Source organism: Vipera berus (assembly GCF_964194415.1).
Source record: "Vipera berus genome assembly, chromosome: 8".
Lineage (NCBI taxonomy): Eukaryota > Metazoa > Chordata > Lepidosauria > Squamata > Viperidae > Vipera > Vipera berus.
In genome coordinates, this window is record NC_138211.1 from 21,163,097 (window position 1) to 21,181,697 (window position 18,601).

General features: G+C 45.6%; 1 protein-coding gene and 1 long non-coding RNA gene across 10 annotated transcripts in view; one reads left to right on the forward strand and one right to left on the reverse strand.

The window, feature by feature from the left end:
• The window catches only part of ANK1 (ankyrin 1), a 123,739-nt gene that overhangs the window by 49,301 nt on the left and 55,837 nt on the right, over positions 1-18,601 (forward strand). For all 9 annotated transcript variants that reach the window (XM_081333946.1, XM_081333948.1, XM_081333953.1 and 6 more), the window contains exons 5-16: positions 1,420-1,518; positions 3,310-3,495; positions 7,119-7,217; positions 8,298-8,396; positions 9,883-9,981; positions 13,130-13,327; positions 13,527-13,625; positions 13,774-13,872; positions 14,652-14,750; positions 15,232-15,429; positions 16,410-16,508; positions 16,595-16,693. In XM_081333946.1, coding sequence (XP_081190072.1) covers positions 1,420-1,518; positions 3,310-3,495; positions 7,119-7,217; positions 8,298-8,396; positions 9,883-9,981; positions 13,130-13,327; positions 13,527-13,625; positions 13,774-13,872; positions 14,652-14,750; positions 15,232-15,429; positions 16,410-16,508; positions 16,595-16,693 — 1,473 coding nt within the window. The remainder of the gene's footprint in view (positions 1-1,419; positions 1,519-3,309; positions 3,496-7,118; positions 7,218-8,297; positions 8,397-9,882; positions 9,982-13,129; positions 13,328-13,526; positions 13,626-13,773; positions 13,873-14,651; positions 14,751-15,231; positions 15,430-16,409; positions 16,509-16,594; positions 16,694-18,601) is intronic.
• Positions 17,571-18,594, reverse strand: LOC308671618. The gene is made up of 2 exons (XR_014027254.1): positions 17,974-18,594; positions 17,571-17,841 (listed from the first exon to the last, which is right to left on the reverse strand). It is a non-coding gene; the product is annotated as an uncharacterized lncRNA (long non-coding RNA).

Below are 18,601 nucleotides of genomic sequence, written 5' to 3' on the forward strand. Positions count from 1 at the left end.
CTCTGCAGGATCAGAGCTGAGGTAGAAATTTATGGGAGCTTTGCCAGAAGCCCTGTTTAAATGTTCTGCAGCGACAAACCATTTCAGAGAAAGCTAAACAAACCTAACAAAACTTTCCACAAGTCCTGTTCCAGCCCCTTATTGTAGAATCGTAGGACTGGAAGGGACCTTGGAGGTCTTCTAGTCCAACCCTCTTCTCAAGCTGCCAGAATGATTAGGGGGCTGGTGGCTAAAAGATGGAGAATGGTTGCAGGAACTGGTTCTTATGTCTAGTCTAGAGAAAAGAAGGACAAGGGGGTGACATGACAGCAGTGTTCCAATATTTGAGGGGCTCCTACAAAGACGAGGGGGGTCAATCTATTTTCCAAAGCACCAAAAGGCAAGATGAGAAACAATGAATGGAAAGTAACCAAGGAAAGAAACAACCTAGAACTAGGGAGAGACTTCTTGACAGTGAGAACAACCAATGGAACAGAAGTTGCCTCCAGAAGTTGTGGGTGCTCCCATCACTGGAGGCTTTCAAGAAGAGACTGGACAGCCACTTGTCTGAAATGGTCTAGGGCAGGGGTCTTCAAACTTGGCCCTTTTATGACTTGTGGACTTCAACTCCCCGAATTCGTGAGCCAGAGGGGCTGGCTGAGGAATTCTGGGAGTTGAAGTCCACAAGTCATAAAAGGGCCAAGTTTGAAGACCCCTGGTCTAGGGTCTCCTGCATGAGGAGGGGGCGGGACTAAAAGACCTCCAAGGTCCCTTCCAGCTCTATTCTTCTATTATTCTAATTTGGATAAACCCCATTCCATTTCAGACAAGTGGCTGTCCTGTCTCTTCTTGAAAACCTCCAATGATGGAGCACCCACAACTTCTGGAGACATACTGTTTTATTGATTAATTGCTCTCAGTATCGTCTCCTTCCCTTTTTGCTGTGGGTGATCTGAGACATTGAAGCATTTGACCTGGGCGATATGCTACCTATCTATTGCAATCCTGAAACGAGCAGGATCTCTTGCTGGGAGCCACTAGGTCTAATAAACCCTGATTATCCGGTGGCGCAGTCAAGTTTTCCTTTTTTTTAAAAAAAATGTTACCCCGAATTGTAATCTCATCAAGTTCAGCAGAATCCAGTTTTGCTGTCCTAACAGCGCTTCAGTTTTTTTAATAGATCACAACAAAATGTGACTTGGAATCAAGGTTTGAGATGATATCCAGCTATGCTGGCTGGGGAATTCTGGGAGTTGAAGTCCACAAGACTTAAAAGTAGCCAAGTTTGGAGAGCTCTGATCTTGATCTTCACAAGTTGCTACATTCGGTCCCTTCCTCCCACGGCAAGGCAACCCTTCGATTTTCTCCTCCTCCTGCTTCTGTGTTGGTTGCGCTATTTGTGTGGCGTTTGAGGTCACCTGGCTGATTCTCTGTTTACAGAAAGGCTTCACACCCCTGTATATGGCCGCCCAAGAGAATCACCTGGAGGTAGTCAAGTTCTTACTGGAAAATGGTGCCAATCAAAACGTGGCCACAGAGGTGAGTATCTTCCTCAAAGGATTCACCAGGGTGAGAAAAGAACTAGTCTTTCTGAATTCTGATCAGCCACATTTATAGAATACTCGTGAACGCCTTTGCTCTCAAGTGTGAGTGCGATATATATATATATAGAGAGAGAGACAATTCAAGCCCACTCAGTCCTGGCTTCTTTCTCCCATATGTTGTTTACTTCATGACTTTTAGAGGCTGATTATTAGCGGGGAAATTTGTTCTAACACTACCCAGTATTTCTCTGCTGTTTCACACTCCCCCAGTTCAGATGTGGGAAAGGAATCGGGCAAGCCCAGGGTCAGGTGCCTACTTTACCTCAAAGGGATGTGGTGATGAACCTAAAAATAAAACAGCTGTTTGTAGCAAGAGTGTGCCTTTGTTTGCTTGGAGGCCATAACAGGTCACACGGCAATGCTGGGAAGGAAAAGAAGTAGAGATTTTGGATAGTTGATACATCCTTTCCTTGTTTAGCAACCAGATTCTATTCCAGCAACTTGGTCATTAAGCGAAATGGGAGAGAAAGAGAGGGAGGGAGGGAGAGAGGAAGGGAGGGAGGGAGGGAGAGAGAGAGACAGACAGAGGGAGAGAGAGAGAGAGAGGGAGAGAGGGAGAGAGGGAGAGGAAGAGAGAAAAGACGCTACAAAAATTGATGGTTGCTGCCATCTCATTCATATAAAATTTTCTTATAGGGTGTTCTGTACTTAACCTTTCCTTTTTCTATTCCTGAGTTGCTTTTCTCTGCATCTAGAGCAGGGGGTCTTCAAACCTGGCAACTTTAAGACTTGTGGACTTCAGCTCCCAGAATTCCTCTGGCTGAGGAACTCTGGGAGTTGAAGTCCACAAGTCTTAAAGTTGCCAAGTTTGAAGACCCCCTGCTCTAGAGGGTTTCTAAAAGTGCTAATTGCTCTGTGACCTTAATTAGTCGATTATGACTCTCCTGCTAGCTGGCACTGCTGCCTGAAACTGACCAGACCTTAATCAGTATCACAATGAAGGCTTTGGTTGTCCGGCACATTGGCCAAAAAATGTTTTTTATTATTGTTATTATTATTTATTACTGTCGTATTTGAGAATAGTCACTAACCGAGGTGAGTTGCTATACGAGAAGCGGCTGCGTGTTTAATCTCAGAGGCTTCCCGCTGAGATGTTTATCCTTATTTCCATGTTTCCACCCTGAAAAATCGTGTTAGTAAGTGTTGTCCTTTTAAAAAGTGGCTCCTCCTGTTCCTAACTTCCTACTTTTAAATCTTTCTCCAACAAAAACATCAGCTCTGTTGATGAAGGGTAAGGAAAACACACCGTTCTCGCCCTGATCCTATCGTTGCATGACATACCTAAATTTTTGTCTCCAAAATTATGGTGCTTTGGCCATTGTACATAAGTGCTGAAGGGCCCAGGTTGCTCGCTCTTGCCTTCAAGGAGTTTCAGGAAATCGATAATGAAAGAATTCAAGTGGACGTGGGCTGGTCACATAGCAAGAAGAACTGTTGGCAGGTGGACCAAGGCAGGCCTAGAATGGATCCCACTCGATAAAAAGCATCCAAAAAAGAGACCTAAATCAAGATGGAGCAACGACATCAGCAAGTATTGCGGACCAACTGGCAAAAGAAAGCTCAGGGCCGTATGGGTTGGAAACACGCAGCAGAGGGCTTCATCCTGCAGTGGAGAGACAATGGCTAGAATGCTGATGAGACGTTAAATCAGAGAGGCTCTTGAAATGGTTGATCCCTCCCTGTTTTCTTAATGTTTGTGTGTTTTCCTTTCTTCAATCCTTGGCAGGATGGCTTTACTCCCTTGGCGGTAGCTCTGCAGCAGGGCCATGAAAATGTGGTGGCCCACTTGATCAACTACGGGACGAAGGGGAAGGTGCGCCTCCCGGCGTTACACATAGCCGCCCGCAACGATGACACGCGAACAGCTGCCGTGCTTCTGCAAAACGACCCCAATGCCGATGTCCTTTCCAAGGTCAGCTGGCCATGCCCGGGCAGATCCATGGGTCAGGCTGGTAAGGGGAGGATCCTGGCTTTAGTGGGCCCACTTGAAAAAAAATCACATTCAATAGTTGATTAGTCTTCACATGGAATAGGATAGGATAAGATAGGATAGGATAAGATAAAGAATAGTATAGTGTAGTGTAGTGTAGTGTAGGACAGGACAGGACAGGACAGGATGAAGTATAGAATAGAATAGATTAGATCAGAACAGAACAACAGAACAGAACAGAACAGAACAGAATACAATAGTTTATTGGCCAAGTGTGATTGGACACACACAGAATTTGTCTCCCGTGCAGAAGCTCTCAGTGTACATACAAGGGACAAGCGATAAATCGTGATCATAATCATAAAATACAATCATTTTTATCCAAGTATGTGATATTTCGCATAGGGGCTAGGAAAGTAGTTCCTTGGTCTTGCCTGGAGCCCAGTGGCTTGGCATAGTGGAAATCTCGGGCTAAATCCATGTGGCTGGAGAACAGCTCTCATCGAAGGCAGGTAGCAAGAGGCATGATCAAGGATGGGGCAACATTTGCAGAGTCCCAGGTTTCCATTCCTGAATGATGCCGCAACTGGAGTGCCACAAACGGGCTTGAGAAATGCAGGCGTGTTGAATGAAAGGCAGGGGGAGACGTTTGAGTCTCCATCTTTCAAATTAATCTACTCTCAGGGTTGTTGTGAGGATAACTGATGGAGGAGGAAGCTTATCACCACCACCTTAGTTCTTGAACACAACGGTTGGATCAGAGTAAGGGTGGAGATGCCCCTTCGTTGAATGTGACTTCTAGAGGTGTGGTGACCTAGCAGTGAAGATGCTGGGCTTGTCGACCAGAAGGTTGGCAGTTGGAGACCTGAGCGCCACATGACGGGGTGAGCTCCCGTTCTCGCCCCAGCTCCTGTCAACCTAGCAGTTCAGAAGCATGCAAATGCGAGTAGATAAATAGGTACCACTTTGGTGGGAAGGTAACTGTGTTCTGTGTGCCTCGGCGTATAGTCATGCTGGCCACATGACCAGGGAAGCCTCTTTGGGCAATGCGGGCTCCCTCAGCTAGGAAATGCAGATGAGCACAACTGGAGCTGGACACAGCTGGACAAGGAAACCTTTACCTCTTGCTTTTTTTTTTTACTTAGAGGCATACAGTTTTCTTGGCATCAGTGAGAAAGTGATTCATTGCCAACCTGCTTTGGGGATTTACAAAGAAATAGTAATTGTTCAGCCCATAGAGTATTTCTGGAGGGTTTTCGATTTCTCCTTTTCAAGTTGCAGCCATAGTCAACCTTGCTTCATTTCTGAGATCAGCCAAAGGGTTTATTTATTTATTTATTTATTTATTTATTTATTTATTTATTTATTAAACAAATTTATATGGCTGCCCAATTCATACATGGTGACTCTGGGTGGCTCAGAGCATTAAACATCACAATGTAAAAAACCAGCTGTGAGAATCTACCCACTGGCCTTGGCCTGTTGTGCGAACAGCTAACATGACATTTCATCACATAAAATCAGAATATGAATTATTGGGGTGGACAGAGCATGTTAAGCAAGCAGAGCAATTATTTGTTAGGCTGGGCTCAGCGGTGTGTTTTTGTGCACATTCAGTCACATTATGCTGTAGTGAAGCAAGTTCTCCATTTAAGAGAACATGGAAAGTTTTATAGTGAAATCTGAATTTAATGGATCGCTTGAGGGAGAGGAGATCTGTTAAATCTGAGCGTACGTCTTTGGAGTCAGTTTACATAATTCCCTTAATTATGTCATTAACGTAAGTGGCATCATTTGCAGTAAAATCTTACTTTAATGGGCAGAAACCTTGATTTAATGACCATTAGCCTGTTGAATGAAGAGGTGATTCAAATGAAAAACAGGTTTGTTGTTTCTGTTAGGTTAAACCAAGGGCTTGCTACAGTTCTGTTGGTTTAATCTGTAGAGTTGAGCAATCTGTAGATGGACGGAAGTGTTCGCAGGAACTTTAAAACAGAAGTGCCCGTTCTTTGGGCTGAGGACTGTTCGGAATCGGGCCGCACGAGAAGCAGTTCCATTTTCGCAAACGGGGACTCGCCCCTGTGCGCGAAGCTCCATTTGTGCGAGCGGCTGGCACACCCACCGCCTCACACAAATGGAATATCACACCCACACGCGAGTCTCTGCCGCTCGCATGGAAGCATTTCCTCCTCCCCCTACCCCGCCGGTCCACAAAGCCGGAAAGGTTGGGGACCACTGCTCTAAATTCTGCAAGAGGGCAGGTGCAGTATTATGCTTCAAATTCTGCTCCTTTATGTGTGTGCCCTTGTGTGTGTCAGAGGATCACAATGCCTCACCTGCCGTCTTGCGTATGTTGACCTACGCAGTGGACACAACAGAAAGGAGGATTCTTAGTGTGAGATTTGGTGTACAGGTAATCCTCCATTTAATGACCATTCATCCGGCGACTCTTCAAAGTTACAATAGCACTGAAGCAAAATGGACTTACAGCTGGTCCTCGCACTTACAACCGTCACAGCCTTTCTGTAGTAACGGGATCAAAATTCTGGCACTTGACAACCCGCATGTATTTAGGACGGTTGCAGTGTGCTGGGATCCATGTGACTGGCATTTTATACCTTCTCAGCTTTGCTTTCTGACAAGCAAAGACAACGAGGGAAGCCTGATTCACTTAAGGACATGCGATTCACTTAAAACTGCAGTGATTTGCTTAGCAACCACGGCAAGAAGGTCATAAAATTGAGCGTGGCTCACTAATCGACCCCATGTCTTAGCAACAGAAATTGTGGTCATAAGTCAAGGACTGGCTGTAGTGGATTTTCATTATAGGAGGATCCCTTGTGTAAAATAGCCACTAATAAAGAAAACCATTTAGCACAGAATGCTCCAAAATAGCAAGAGGTCCCTCAGCTGAGCTGGTTCAGCAAGGAGTCAATGGACGACCAACGTGTTTAGCAAGAGGGGATGTGAACCCTGCTAACATCGGATGTTCTTGGTTTGACAGCATATGGAGATGCAGCCTTTTTCTTTCCTATGCTTTACTCTTAGCATTAGATCAGGGGTAGGCAACCTCGGCTCTTTTATGACTCATGGACTTCAACTCAACTATGCTGACTCAGGAATTCTGGGAGTTGAAGTCCATGAGTCATAAAAGAGCCGAGGTTGCCTACCCCTGCATTAGATGATACTGGGGGAGGAAGAGGAATGCGATGGGAGTTAGTTAGACATAACAATATTGTAATAGTGTGTGAATTCAGGGGCTTTTGAAATAGATGATAAGAAATGGCGGGTTGGAGAACAAGAGGGAAAGCCTGCATTTCAAACTAATTGGAGAATGTGATTTATGACTGCTAATTAGAGGAGGGAATTGTGCTTTAATACTATGTGTTCAGGGGAGGGGAATTCAGATTTTGGCTTCAGCCACGTACATGCCGATGCCATGCTACTTGAATAAAGATTCTTTAAGGTAAACAATGCCTCGAAGTTCTTTCAAGTGTTTCATCTGTCGGAACCATGACAGGGCAATTTGAAAATTCTCCTTGTATTTCTTACTGGGTGGGCTGCCTGGAGAGTTTGACTGCTCCCCCTCCATTCTTCTCCTACAGACTGGCTTCACCCCCCTTCACATCGCAGCGCATTACGAGAACCTCAACGTGGCCCAGCTTCTACTCAATCGTGGAGCAAGTGTCAATTTCACCCCCCAGGTAGGTGCAGAGCCCGCGCCGATGCTGTAGGACCCACTTTCTCAACCTTGGCAATTTCCTGGTATATGGACTTCAACTCCCAGAATTCCACAGCCAGCAGAGCCATTGCTGAGAATTCTGGGATTTGAAGTCTGCTCACCTTGCCAAGGATGTGTTAGGCACGAACAACGAGACCCACATGTGCAGAGGTCAAGCTAAGTATTGATAAAGGAGAATATTTGTAGCTCAGGGTCCTCGGTGCTCTCTGAGCTTGGTTGGTTTTTTTTTGCAGACATCTCATTAGCCCAACTAGGTAACATCATCTGTGCTGGTAAGGAGTTGAGTTTGCTCTCAATTTATAGTCCAGTGGCTTGCCCTGACAGCGTTGGTGGGAGTGCAGAGTTCAGACTAACTACTTTATTATGTTCTGCCTATAATACAAGAATCTGCGCTGACTGTCAACCTACCCTTGGTAATCATTAGCAAAGGCTCCAAGGAACTTAGAGTGGGTCAGTCCTTTTGCAGTTGCACAGAGACTTCGGGCTAGCTCCATGCATGATCCTTCCTCTCTGCCAGGCTAAGGTTTCCCAGCAGGTTGGGGAACACTGTTGTAAAAAATTCTTTGAATCTTACTGCCGTGTGGGGTGGGAAAAACCCAAGCCCAGAATAGAATGCCAGGGGGAGCCCTCTTCTGAAGTAACATAAATCCCCAAACTTAAAAAAATTCAGTAAATAAGTCCTTGTAAAGGACTTATAAAGCCTCCCTCCCCTCTTTGGACTGCAGTGCACATGCTACAGTTCTCAGACCGTGTGTTAATTTTTGGAGATTTTGGTGTTGGTCAAGCAGGGAAGGCGTAAGGCGCCTGTTTTGCTGCTAAATGGAAAACAATGGGTTTTATTTTAGGGGAGAAGCTTAGTGTTTTATGTAAGAGTCAACAGCCTCTGCGGGGATTCGGGCACCAGTTGGGTTGCCCAAAAGCAAACATGCCACCCAAAATGTACTCTGGGTACCAGGTCCCAGGGCACTGCAGTTTTCTGGGAAGAAATTTTGTCTCATTTCTTCCCCTCTCTCTGCTTTACCCCCCCTCCCCTGCCCTGTAGAATGGCATCACCCCATTGCACATCGCCTCTCGACGCGGCAACATCATAATGGTGCGGTTGCTGCTTGACCGGGGAGCCCACATTGAGGTTCGCACCAAGGTAAGTCCTGCCACCAGATGGACAGTGTGGAGAAGAATGGAAGCCTGTAAAAAGCACAACAGCCTGTCCCTTCACAGGGATGTTGGCCAGCTGAGGAAGTAACACCTGCAGTCAGGCTGTTTGTATGTGCATGGGACAAAAGCAGCAGATCTTGTGTTGCGACAGCACAACACTGTTTTCGTTAGGGTGATGGAGGGCTTGGATTCTGTAGACCCCTTTGTTCCTCACCAAATCCAGGGATGGGTTGCTAAAGAAATATGTGTATATTCACACAAGGTCTCTAAGAATCTCCTGAATAAGGGGTCTGCCTCTTTTTAGAGACCCCTTGTACATAATGCAATGAAAAGACTAGCTAAGAGGTTCACCTGTATATTTTATTTTATTTTTATTTTATTATTTTATTATATTATTTTATTTTATTTTATTTTTTATTTTATTTTATTTTATTATTTTATTTTATTTTACTTTACTTTACTTTACTTTACTTTTTTATTTTATTTTATTTTATTTTATTTTATTTTATTATTTTATTTTATTATTTTATTATTTTATTATTTTGGATTGGATTGGATTGGATTGGATTGGATTTACCTGATTTCTGTAGTCATCCATCTCAACCCTTAAGGTCCAACAAATAAGAATTGAATCATCTGTGCTATTAGTTCCATACACCACTGAACATAAAGTGAAAGTAACACACGTGGACTGATTTCATTTTGGAATCAGAACATAATTAAGTACAACACCCATGAAGAAAGATCCAAGTAAATTTTATCATTCCAATGAGTAATATATCAAATTGTGCCAATGTGAAAAGCTTCCTGTGTGGGCATGCAAAAGATTATTAAAAAGATTTGGGAATAGTACAAAGCAGAAAGAAACAGAACTGCAGTAGCTAAGATGTCTATTATAGTACTGATATATGTATTTTCCTAGGAGACATTATTACACAAAATGATGCACAGGATACTACTGCCTTATGTCTTTTGCATACACGATGACATCACTTGTATAATAGATTACCACAAGGATTTAATCCTTGGTGTGCAGTTTGCTATATCAAGGTCCAGAAATCAAGAGTTTCATCATACAAACATAAGTGTTACAGTTATAGGGGAAATTGCCTGATTTAGTGTGGCCAGCAATGGGCCCTAGTCCAGTATAAAAGCAAAGACACCCTCAGGATGAATTTGGCTCCTGTTTTCATGACAGATCCTTAGAGTTTTCTTGACAACAATAGGAAAATGGCTTTTTGTTGTCTTTTTCTAGAATCTTGACTCTCCTTTCCCATCTAGGCTACACTCTGGGACGGTCTTCCCTCCAAGGAAGACTGACTCAGCTAAATTGTTTTGGGGTTCACTCAAGATTGGCTAGCTGCTTCCGACAGCCCTCAGTTGGTGTGCATAACAGCATTGCAGTGTATGAGACCTGTAAAAATACATATTTTACTCTCTTCACACCTTTTAAAGTGCTACCGTTTCTACAGGATGAGCTAACCCCATTGCACTGTGCCGCCCGCAATGGACATCTGCGAATTGCTGAAATCTTGCTGGACCATGGAGCACCTATCCAAGCAAAGACCAAGGTGAGGAGCCTGGAGAAATACACACACACACACACACACACACACACACACACACACACGTATGTATGTATGTGTGTGTGTATATATATATATATATATGTATGTGTGTATATATATATATTTCTGCCAACCTAGCAGTTCGAAAGCACGTAAAAATGCAAGTAGAAAAATAGGGACCACTACGGTGGGAAGGTAACAGCGTTCCGTGCGCCTTTGGCATCTAGTCATGCCGGCCACATGACCACGGAGACGTCCTCGGACAAGCGCTGGCTCTTCGGCTTTGAAACGGAGATGAGCACCGGCCCCTAGAGTCGGAAACGACTAGCACGCATGTGCAATGTCTTGACGTAACAGGAGCAAAGAATCCAAGAGGCAGTGAAAAATAATCACTGGCAAATGATCGGTTTCAAATATGTGAAAGGGCTCAGCCCTGTTGGGTAATATGTTCTGCTGTGCTCATAATTGCTAGACCACAGGTCTGCAACCCGTGGCTCCGGAGCCGCATGCGGCTCTTTCAGCCGTCTCCTGCGGCTCCCAGTCCTCTGCCATGTGCAGTCCAAAAAAAAAAAAGTGGGACTAAAAAAGTTCAACCAATCAATTCAAATATGCAGGGTAGGTGCATATCTCGCCTTGGCTCCACTCTTCAGTCAAACCCTGTTCTGCGCATGTGCGCATGTACGCACATGCGCACACATTTTTTGCGGCTCCCAGTTTTTCCTTTTGTGAGGGAACCGGTTCCGAGTGGCTCTTTCACTGTTTCAGGTTGCTGACCCCTGTGCTAGACAAAAAAGTTGCCCGGCGGCCTGTGATCTGTAAGAAAAAAAGAGGCCCACTTTTTCTTGTCCCTCTAGGTTGCTACATATAAAGCTCTTTGTGGCCTGGGGCCTAGCTGTTTGAGGAAATAGCTCCAACAGCTTCTGCTCAGGTGGTCTGTGTCAGCAGAGTTGACACACCGTGGATCGCTTTGATTAAGTGGTGTCATTTATCAGAAGCCAAGAAGGGGCCTTGTCTATTGTGGTGCCTGCCTTATGGAAGGAGATGCCCTTTGCAGTGGGTGCCGTATGGAATGAGATGCTCTCCAAAATTTGTGTGGTCCTCAGCTTGTTGGGTTCTGTAACATTTGGATGTTCTTCTAGACCTGGGGTTGAGATGCTGGGGGTATCTGCTATTTTTGTTGCTGTCTGGATTTTGTGCCCAGATCCCATCCTGTTATATTATGAACTGCCCATAATCACCTGGAGTCGGGTAATGCCTAAATGGAATTCAATCAATCATTGAAGCAATCTATTACCGAACTCCTACTGGCTTTGGGCTGTTTACAAGCATCTTTGTTTATCAGAGAAATCAGCTGGGAGAAATAATCATTGGCCAGGGAAATGACCCTTGGTAGGTGAGATGGTCTCCACATTTGGAATATTGCATCCTGTTTAGGTTGCCAAGATATAAAAATGATATTTAGAATCTAGAAAGAATGCAGCGAAGAGCAAACAAACAGAATTGGGGGGACGGAGGCTAAAACCTGAAGAACAGTGGCAGGAAGAGAACAGTCTAACGAAGAGAAGGACTAGGGGCAACATGATAGCAGTCCTTCAATATCTAATGGGCTACCACAAAAAAGAGGGGGGTCAACCTATTCTCCAAAGCACCTAAAACAGGACAAGAAGCAATGGATGGAAACTAATCAAGGAGAGATTCAGTGTAGAAATAAGGAGAAATTTCCTGACAGTGAGAACAATTAATCACTGGAATGGCTTGCCTGCAGAAGTTGTGGTGCTTCATCACTGGAAGTTTGTTAGAAGAAATGGTATAGGAGGTTGGACTAGAAGACCTCCAAGGTCCCTTCCAACTCTGATATTCTGTTATGACCTTGATGGAGATTTACAGGTGCTGTTGCTTAAGCTAAAAGGGCCAAAGCATCGTTAAAAGTCCAGAAGATCTAGATAAGATTTGAAAATGTCTCAGGCAGAGGCCTCCTTAGTTCACTGAAATACAAGAAAGGGGTGAGATCCACCATATTCAGACTTGAGATTACATTGCTGTAGGCCAGGGGTCTTCAGACCTGGCCCTTTTATGACTCATTGGACTTCAACTCCCAGAATTCCTCAGCCAGCGTGCCTGGCTGAGGAATTCTGGGAGTTGAAGTCCATGAGTCATAAAAGGGCCGAGTTTGAAGACCCCTGTTGTAGGCAATCTTCCATTTCAGTAGACTTAGCCTTCCTGTGCTGATTTCCTGGTCTGGGTCTACCTTGCAGGGCTGACAGGATTGCCCACCTCAGACTAAAGTGACAATTAGCTGCTAGACGTTCCCGTCCCATAGTGGTCACTTGATTATCCCCTTGACCACTCTGGTGAAGTGCCTCAGATTGCTTCCACAACAAAACGACTGTAACTTGTTTCCTTCTGGGAGGTACTATAGGAAGGTGACAGCTTTCCTATCACCAGAGAATATTTTGAAGCTACGTCTAGCATGGATTGGAGGCGAGATGAAAACAACACGGTGAAGAGGTTGTCTGAATAGGCCAGGGGTAGGCAACCTTGGCTCTTTTATGACTGGTGGACTTCAACTCCCAGAATTCCTGAGCCAGCGTGGCTCAGCTTGGAAACTCTCCCTTTTCCCTCAGCATGGCTGGCTCAGGAATTCTGGGAGTTGAAGTCCACCAGTCATAAAAGAGCCAAGGTTGCCTATCCTTATGACTGGTGGACTTCAACTCCCAGAATTCCTGAGCCAGCGTGGCTCAGCATGGAAACCTCTCCCTTTTCCCTCAGCATGGCTGGCTCAGGAATTCTGGGAGTTGAAGTCCACCAGTCATAAAAGAGCCAAGGTTGCCTATCCTTATGACTGGTGGACTTCAACTCCCAGAATTCCTGAGCCAGCGTGGCTCAGCATGGAAACCTCTCCCTTTTCCCTCAGCATGGCTGGCTCAGGAATTCTGGGAGTTGAAGTCCACCAGTCATAAAAGAGCCAAGGTTGCCTACCCCTGGAATAGGCTTATGCCCTGGTTAAGTGCATATGGGCAAAGGTCTTAATTGCAATCTGCACAGGAAACCTCATGGCTTCTCGCTTGCTCTAAGGCTGCTCCTGGCTGCCTCTTCCCTAAGTATCCCTTGTAAGGCCATCCCAGTCTCACCCTTCTTTCCTTTGTTGCAGAATGGCCTCTCCCCCATCCACATGGCCTCCCAAGGTGACCACTTGGACTGTGTTCGGCTTCTGTTGCAATATAACGCCGACATTGATGACATCACATTGGATCACTTGACCCCACTGCATGTGGCTGCCCACTGTGGCCACCACCGGGTGGCCAAGATCCTGCTCGATAAGGGAGCCAAGCCTAATGCACGGGCCCTGGTGAGTAGAGGCCGCCGAAATAAGGTGAGGCTAGGTCAGGGGTAGCCAACCTTGGCTCGTTTATGACTCACGGACTGGCTCAGGAATTCTGGGAGTTGAAGTCCCCGAGTCATAAACGAGCCAAGGTTGCCTACCCCTGGGCTAGGCAGATACCTGTTGCACTGCATTACTGATTGGTCTCCTTTCCCTGGGCTTGCAGAATGGCTTCACTCCACTACACATTGCCTGTAAGAAGAACCACATCAGGGTGATGGAGCTTCTTCTGAAGATGGGAGCCTCCATCGACGCAGTGACGGAGGTAACGGAGCATCATGGGTTCAGGAATCTACTGATTTCTGTAGAGCTGACCTCAAGTAAATGACAGTTTCTAACTACAGTATCGGGAAAAAGATGTAGACAAATGCAGAATTAGAATTCAACTATTTTCCCTCGTTTTCTCTTGATAGTCGGGCCTCACTCCTCTTCATGTGGCCTCCTTCATGGGAAATCTTACCATTGTCAAGATCCTGCTCCAACGGGGAGCATCTCCCAATGTTTCCAATGTGGTGAGTAAAGATTAACTGACTTAGCTGATTTAACTGTTTCTTTTGAACAATTTATATTGCTCTAAGCTGTACGTTCCAGGCATGGGTTTCATCCCAGCCAGTTTCGGTAATGGCAATTTAATTTAATCAATTAAATTAATTTAATCGATTAAATTAATTTAATCAATTAAATTAATTAAACTAAATAATTAACTTAATTAATTTTAAAGATTAATTTTAAACTTTGATTAATCCGTTGATTCATTAACTAATTAATTAAACAGTTAATCAGTGGAACAGCTTGTCTTCGGAAGCTGTGTGTGCTCCATTGCTGGAGGTTTTCAAGAAGAGATTGGACAGCCGTTTGTCCAGAATGCTATAGGGCCCCTTACTTGAGCAGGGGGTTGGACTAGAAGACCTCTAAGGTCTCTTCCAAGTCTGTTATTTTGTAATTAAAAGACATTTTCAGAAGGGTCAAAACCACAAGAAAAATTAGGAGGGTTTAAGCAAGGTTTGTTTTAGGGCAGAAACGCATTAAATGTTTTTTTTTTCATCCTCTTATCTCTGAACAGATCTGAGATGTGTTTTTTGAAACACATATTGTCTATTTCACTTCCCAGTCTGACTTTGTGTAGCTTTTGGAGATGAAAGTATTATTCATTTAAAAAAGAAAAAAGAAAAAAGCAGACAGTCCCCTCACCTGAATCCTTCCGTCTTTGAATGATGAGGGAGGCTGATGGGAATTTTTTCTCAGCTCTGGGTGTTCTCTGGAATGATCTTTTATTCTTTTATTTGCACAGAAAGTAGAGACACCTCTCCACATGGCTGCTCGGTCCGGGCACAGCGAGGTGGCAAAGTATCTCCTCCAGAACAAAGCCAAGGTCAACGCCAAAGCTAAGGTAGGTACCTGTCTGTGGGATCAATAAGTCAGTGCCTGCAACACCAGGGAATGAATGGCTTTAGTGGCTGCATGTAGGAGAAGAACAGTAGAGCTGGGGTGGTGGAGTTAAACGAGTTATCTGTCTAGAGTCATTACAGTGCCACAAACAGTTGACCCTTATCTAGCACCAATTTAGTGTTGAATTTTAGTTGACTAGATTCATGCTGGCTGGGGAATTCTGGGAGATAAAATCCACAAGCCTTAAAGTTGCCAAGTTTGGGAAATCCTGCAATAATGAAATGGCTTGAATGACACAACATAAATTTGTTCCCGTGTTCTTGCAACTCACTGGATCAAAACCACCCCAGTCCTAGCCTTTTAATTTCCTTGTACAAGATAGCCTCACGTCGCCTCCATTGGGGCAGTGTGAAAAAGGTAGGCCATTCAGGCAGCGCCGCACAACAAGCTAGGATGAGATGTGTGTGTCTTTCTTATTTCAGGATGATCAGACACCCTTGCACTGTGCCAGCCGCCTTGGGCACTGCGCCATGGTGAAGCTGCTCCTGGAGAGCGGTGCCGATGCTAACCTCTCCACAACTGCTGGACACACACCGCTGCACATCACGGCTCGTGAGGGGCACCTGGACTGTGTTTGTGCTCTCCTGGAGAAAGAGGCATCCCAGACTGCCATGACTAAGGTTGAGAATGAAGGCTTCCCGTTCCCTTCCCTTCCCTTCCCTTCCCTTCCCTTCCCTTCCCTTCCCTTCCCTTCCCTTCCCTTCCCTTCCCTTCCCTTCCCTTCCCTTCCCTTCCCTTCCCTTCCCTTCCCTTCCCTTCCCTTCCCTTCCCTGCCTTTCCATTTATTTCTTTGCTCAAATTCTGCCTGGAGATCTTTTAAACCAGTTCTCATTCAATTTAGTGAAGGAGAATTTACATGTAATCCTCAAGTTACGGCCGTAATGGGACCTATCCATCATGGTCCTAACTGTGACAGTTGTAAACCAGGCTGTTCACGTAACTGACCCAAAGTTACAACCCTTTTTGGGGTGGTCATTAAGTGAATGCTGCAGTCATTAATTGAACCAGCAGCTCACTGTGGACACAGTTTTGCTGCAAACCAGACACTAATGCTGGTTTTCGGCAAAATCGTCATAAAACATGATCCCACGGACACAGGTGCTGCCAACAGCTGCAAAAGCAGCCTAGTTGCCAAGCACCCAAAGTGCATTCACATAACTGTGGTGGTGGTGGTGGAGCTGGTGGGGCACGACTGTCAAATGTTCAAATAGGGCAGGGGTCTTCAAATTTGGCCCTTTGATGACTTGTGGACTTCAACTCCCAGAATTCCTCAGTGAGGCACATGTGCCTGGCTGAGGAATTCTGGGAGCTGAAGTCCAGAAGTCATCAAAGGGCCAAGTCTGAAGACCCCTGAGAGTCTTGATCCAAGCCCGCAGTTTCATCAAAATGGCCGACTGAGGAATTCTTGCAGTTGAAGTCCACAGAAATTTTGGGTTCGGTTGTCGTCGTAAGTCAAGGATTACCTGCACTCTTCCTGGAAGACAGATGCTGCAGTTGGGGGGGGGGTTGAGTGGGCAGAGAGGTGTGGGCCAGCGTGGAGTGCCCCAGAGAAGAGTCCTCTCTGTGTCTCCAGCTGCTGACACTCCCTGTTTCTCCCCAGAAAGGATTTACCCCTCTCCACGTTGCTTCCAAATATGGGAAGGTGGATGTGGCCGAGGCTCTGTTGGAACACAACGCACAACCCAACGCGGCAGGGAAGGTGCGTATAAGGACTCGGCCTCACCACGGCTGGGAAGTGCCGCTGCCCTCGGTGAGCCCTCTGTTTTTTTTCTGCCTCCTCTACAGAACGGCCTGACGCCTCTGCACGTCTCCGTCCACCACAATAACCTGGACGTAGTGAAAGTGCTGCTCCCCAAGGGCGCCTCTCCGCACAGCGTGGCCTGGGTAAGAGGCAGGTCGGCACCCACCATCCCTCCTGGCCCGGGTGGGAGTGGGTGGTGAGGATGCCCAGGGGGCAGTTGTTACCTGTCTGCGGCACAGGGCAACCTCCGGGCTCTGGCGTGGGAATCTGGAGTTTTTGGGAGAGAGGTCTCAGGGGTCTGTGGCTTCACTTCCTTCCCTTAACCTCACCCAAAACACAGAAAGAAAGAAAGAAAGAAAGAAAGAAAGAAAGAAAGAAAGAAAGAAAGAAAGAAAGAAAGAAAGAAAGAAAGAAGGAAGGAAGGAAGGAAGGAAGGAAGGAAGGAAGGAAGGAAGGAAGGAAGGAAGGAAGGAAGGAAGGAAGGAAGGAAGGAAGGCCAGTCCCTAGATGTACTTGGGAATGGACCATCTTGGCAAAGGACACAGGCCACGGTCCCTTGATTGTTCATGAATTAGAGAAAGAGGGAGGGAAAAAGATAGGAAAGAAAGAAAGAAAAAGAAAGAGGGAGGGAGAGATGGAAAGAGAGAAAAAGAAAGAAAGGAAAGAAAGGAAAGAAAGAAAGAGAAAGGAAGAGAAAGAAAGGAAAGAAAGAAAGGAAAGAAAGAAAAAGAAAGAAAGAAAGAAAGAAAGAAAGAAAGAAAGAAAGAAAGAAAGAAAGAAAGAAAGAAAGAAAGAAAGAAAGAAAGAAAGAAAGAAAGAAAGAAAAATAAATCCCCCTCTTCAACTTTTCCTGACAACTTTCCGGGGATGTGATGTGTAGTCCTGCAATGACTCAGGGGCTGTTCTTTATCCCGGGAACATGGCTTTTGCTGGTCTAGAAAAGAAAACAGGAGAGGTGGCCCACCCTGAGTTTTAAAAAAAAGTTTACATGTGTCACTGGGGCAGAGGTGTGATGTCAGATTGTTATTTTATTTTTATGCAACATTCCAATAAGAAAGATTTCCGTCTGTCAGCAACTCCAAGCACTTTGGAGTGTCACCCCATTTTTCAATGCCTAATGGCACCGATTCTCCTAGATGTGGTTTCCCCCCCCCCAACAAAGCTGTCAGTGGTTAGAAGTGGAGAAGTTGGTTTAGAACAAAAGATGTGACCTTTTTAGGGATATCACAACCCTAAGGACTACAGTGCTGAAACTAGCAAAGCCCAGCCAGATAAGCAGGCTAGGAAATGGCTAGACCAGGAGTAGGCAACCTTGGCTCTTTTATGACTCGTGGACTTCAACTCCCAGAATTCCTGAGCCAGCCATGCTGGCTCAGGAATTCTGGGAGTTGAAGTCCACGAGTCATAAAAGAGCCAAGGTTGCCTACTCCTGAGCTAGACTAAGCACGGGTAGGGATGCAGTCCAAGAGCCATCACCATTGACTATTGCTCATCCTGGAACTACTCTCCAAGCCTAAAGCAAGGATGGAAGAACGATACACCTGGGCTCCCCAGAATTTGGAATCATAGAACATAGAATCATAGGGCTGGAAGGGACCTTGGAGGTCTTGGTCCACCCGCCCTGCCCAAGGTAGAAGACCTTATACCATCCCAGACAAATAGTTGTCCAATCTGTTCTTGAAAACCTCTAGTGATGGAGCACCCATAAGTCCTGGAGGCAAGCTGTTCTATTGATTACTTGTTCTCACTGCCAGGAAGTTTCTCCTTAGTTCCAGGTAGGATCTCCCTTTAAGGAGCTTCCACCCATTGCTTCTAGTCAGGTCAGCCCCCTTTTCTCTGTGACAGCCTCTCAGATATTAAGACTGCCAAGTCTTCTCTTTGTTAGGGTAGACCTACCTAGCTCCCTTAACCCTTCATCGTACAGTTGAACCCCCAGCCCCTTGGAGCTTGAACCGTGCAAGGGCTTGGTTCTAGCTCCTCAAGGACCAAAGGCTCAGAGACATCCGGCCTTCTGATCTCTCTGCAACTTTCCTGCTGATCTCTCTGTGACA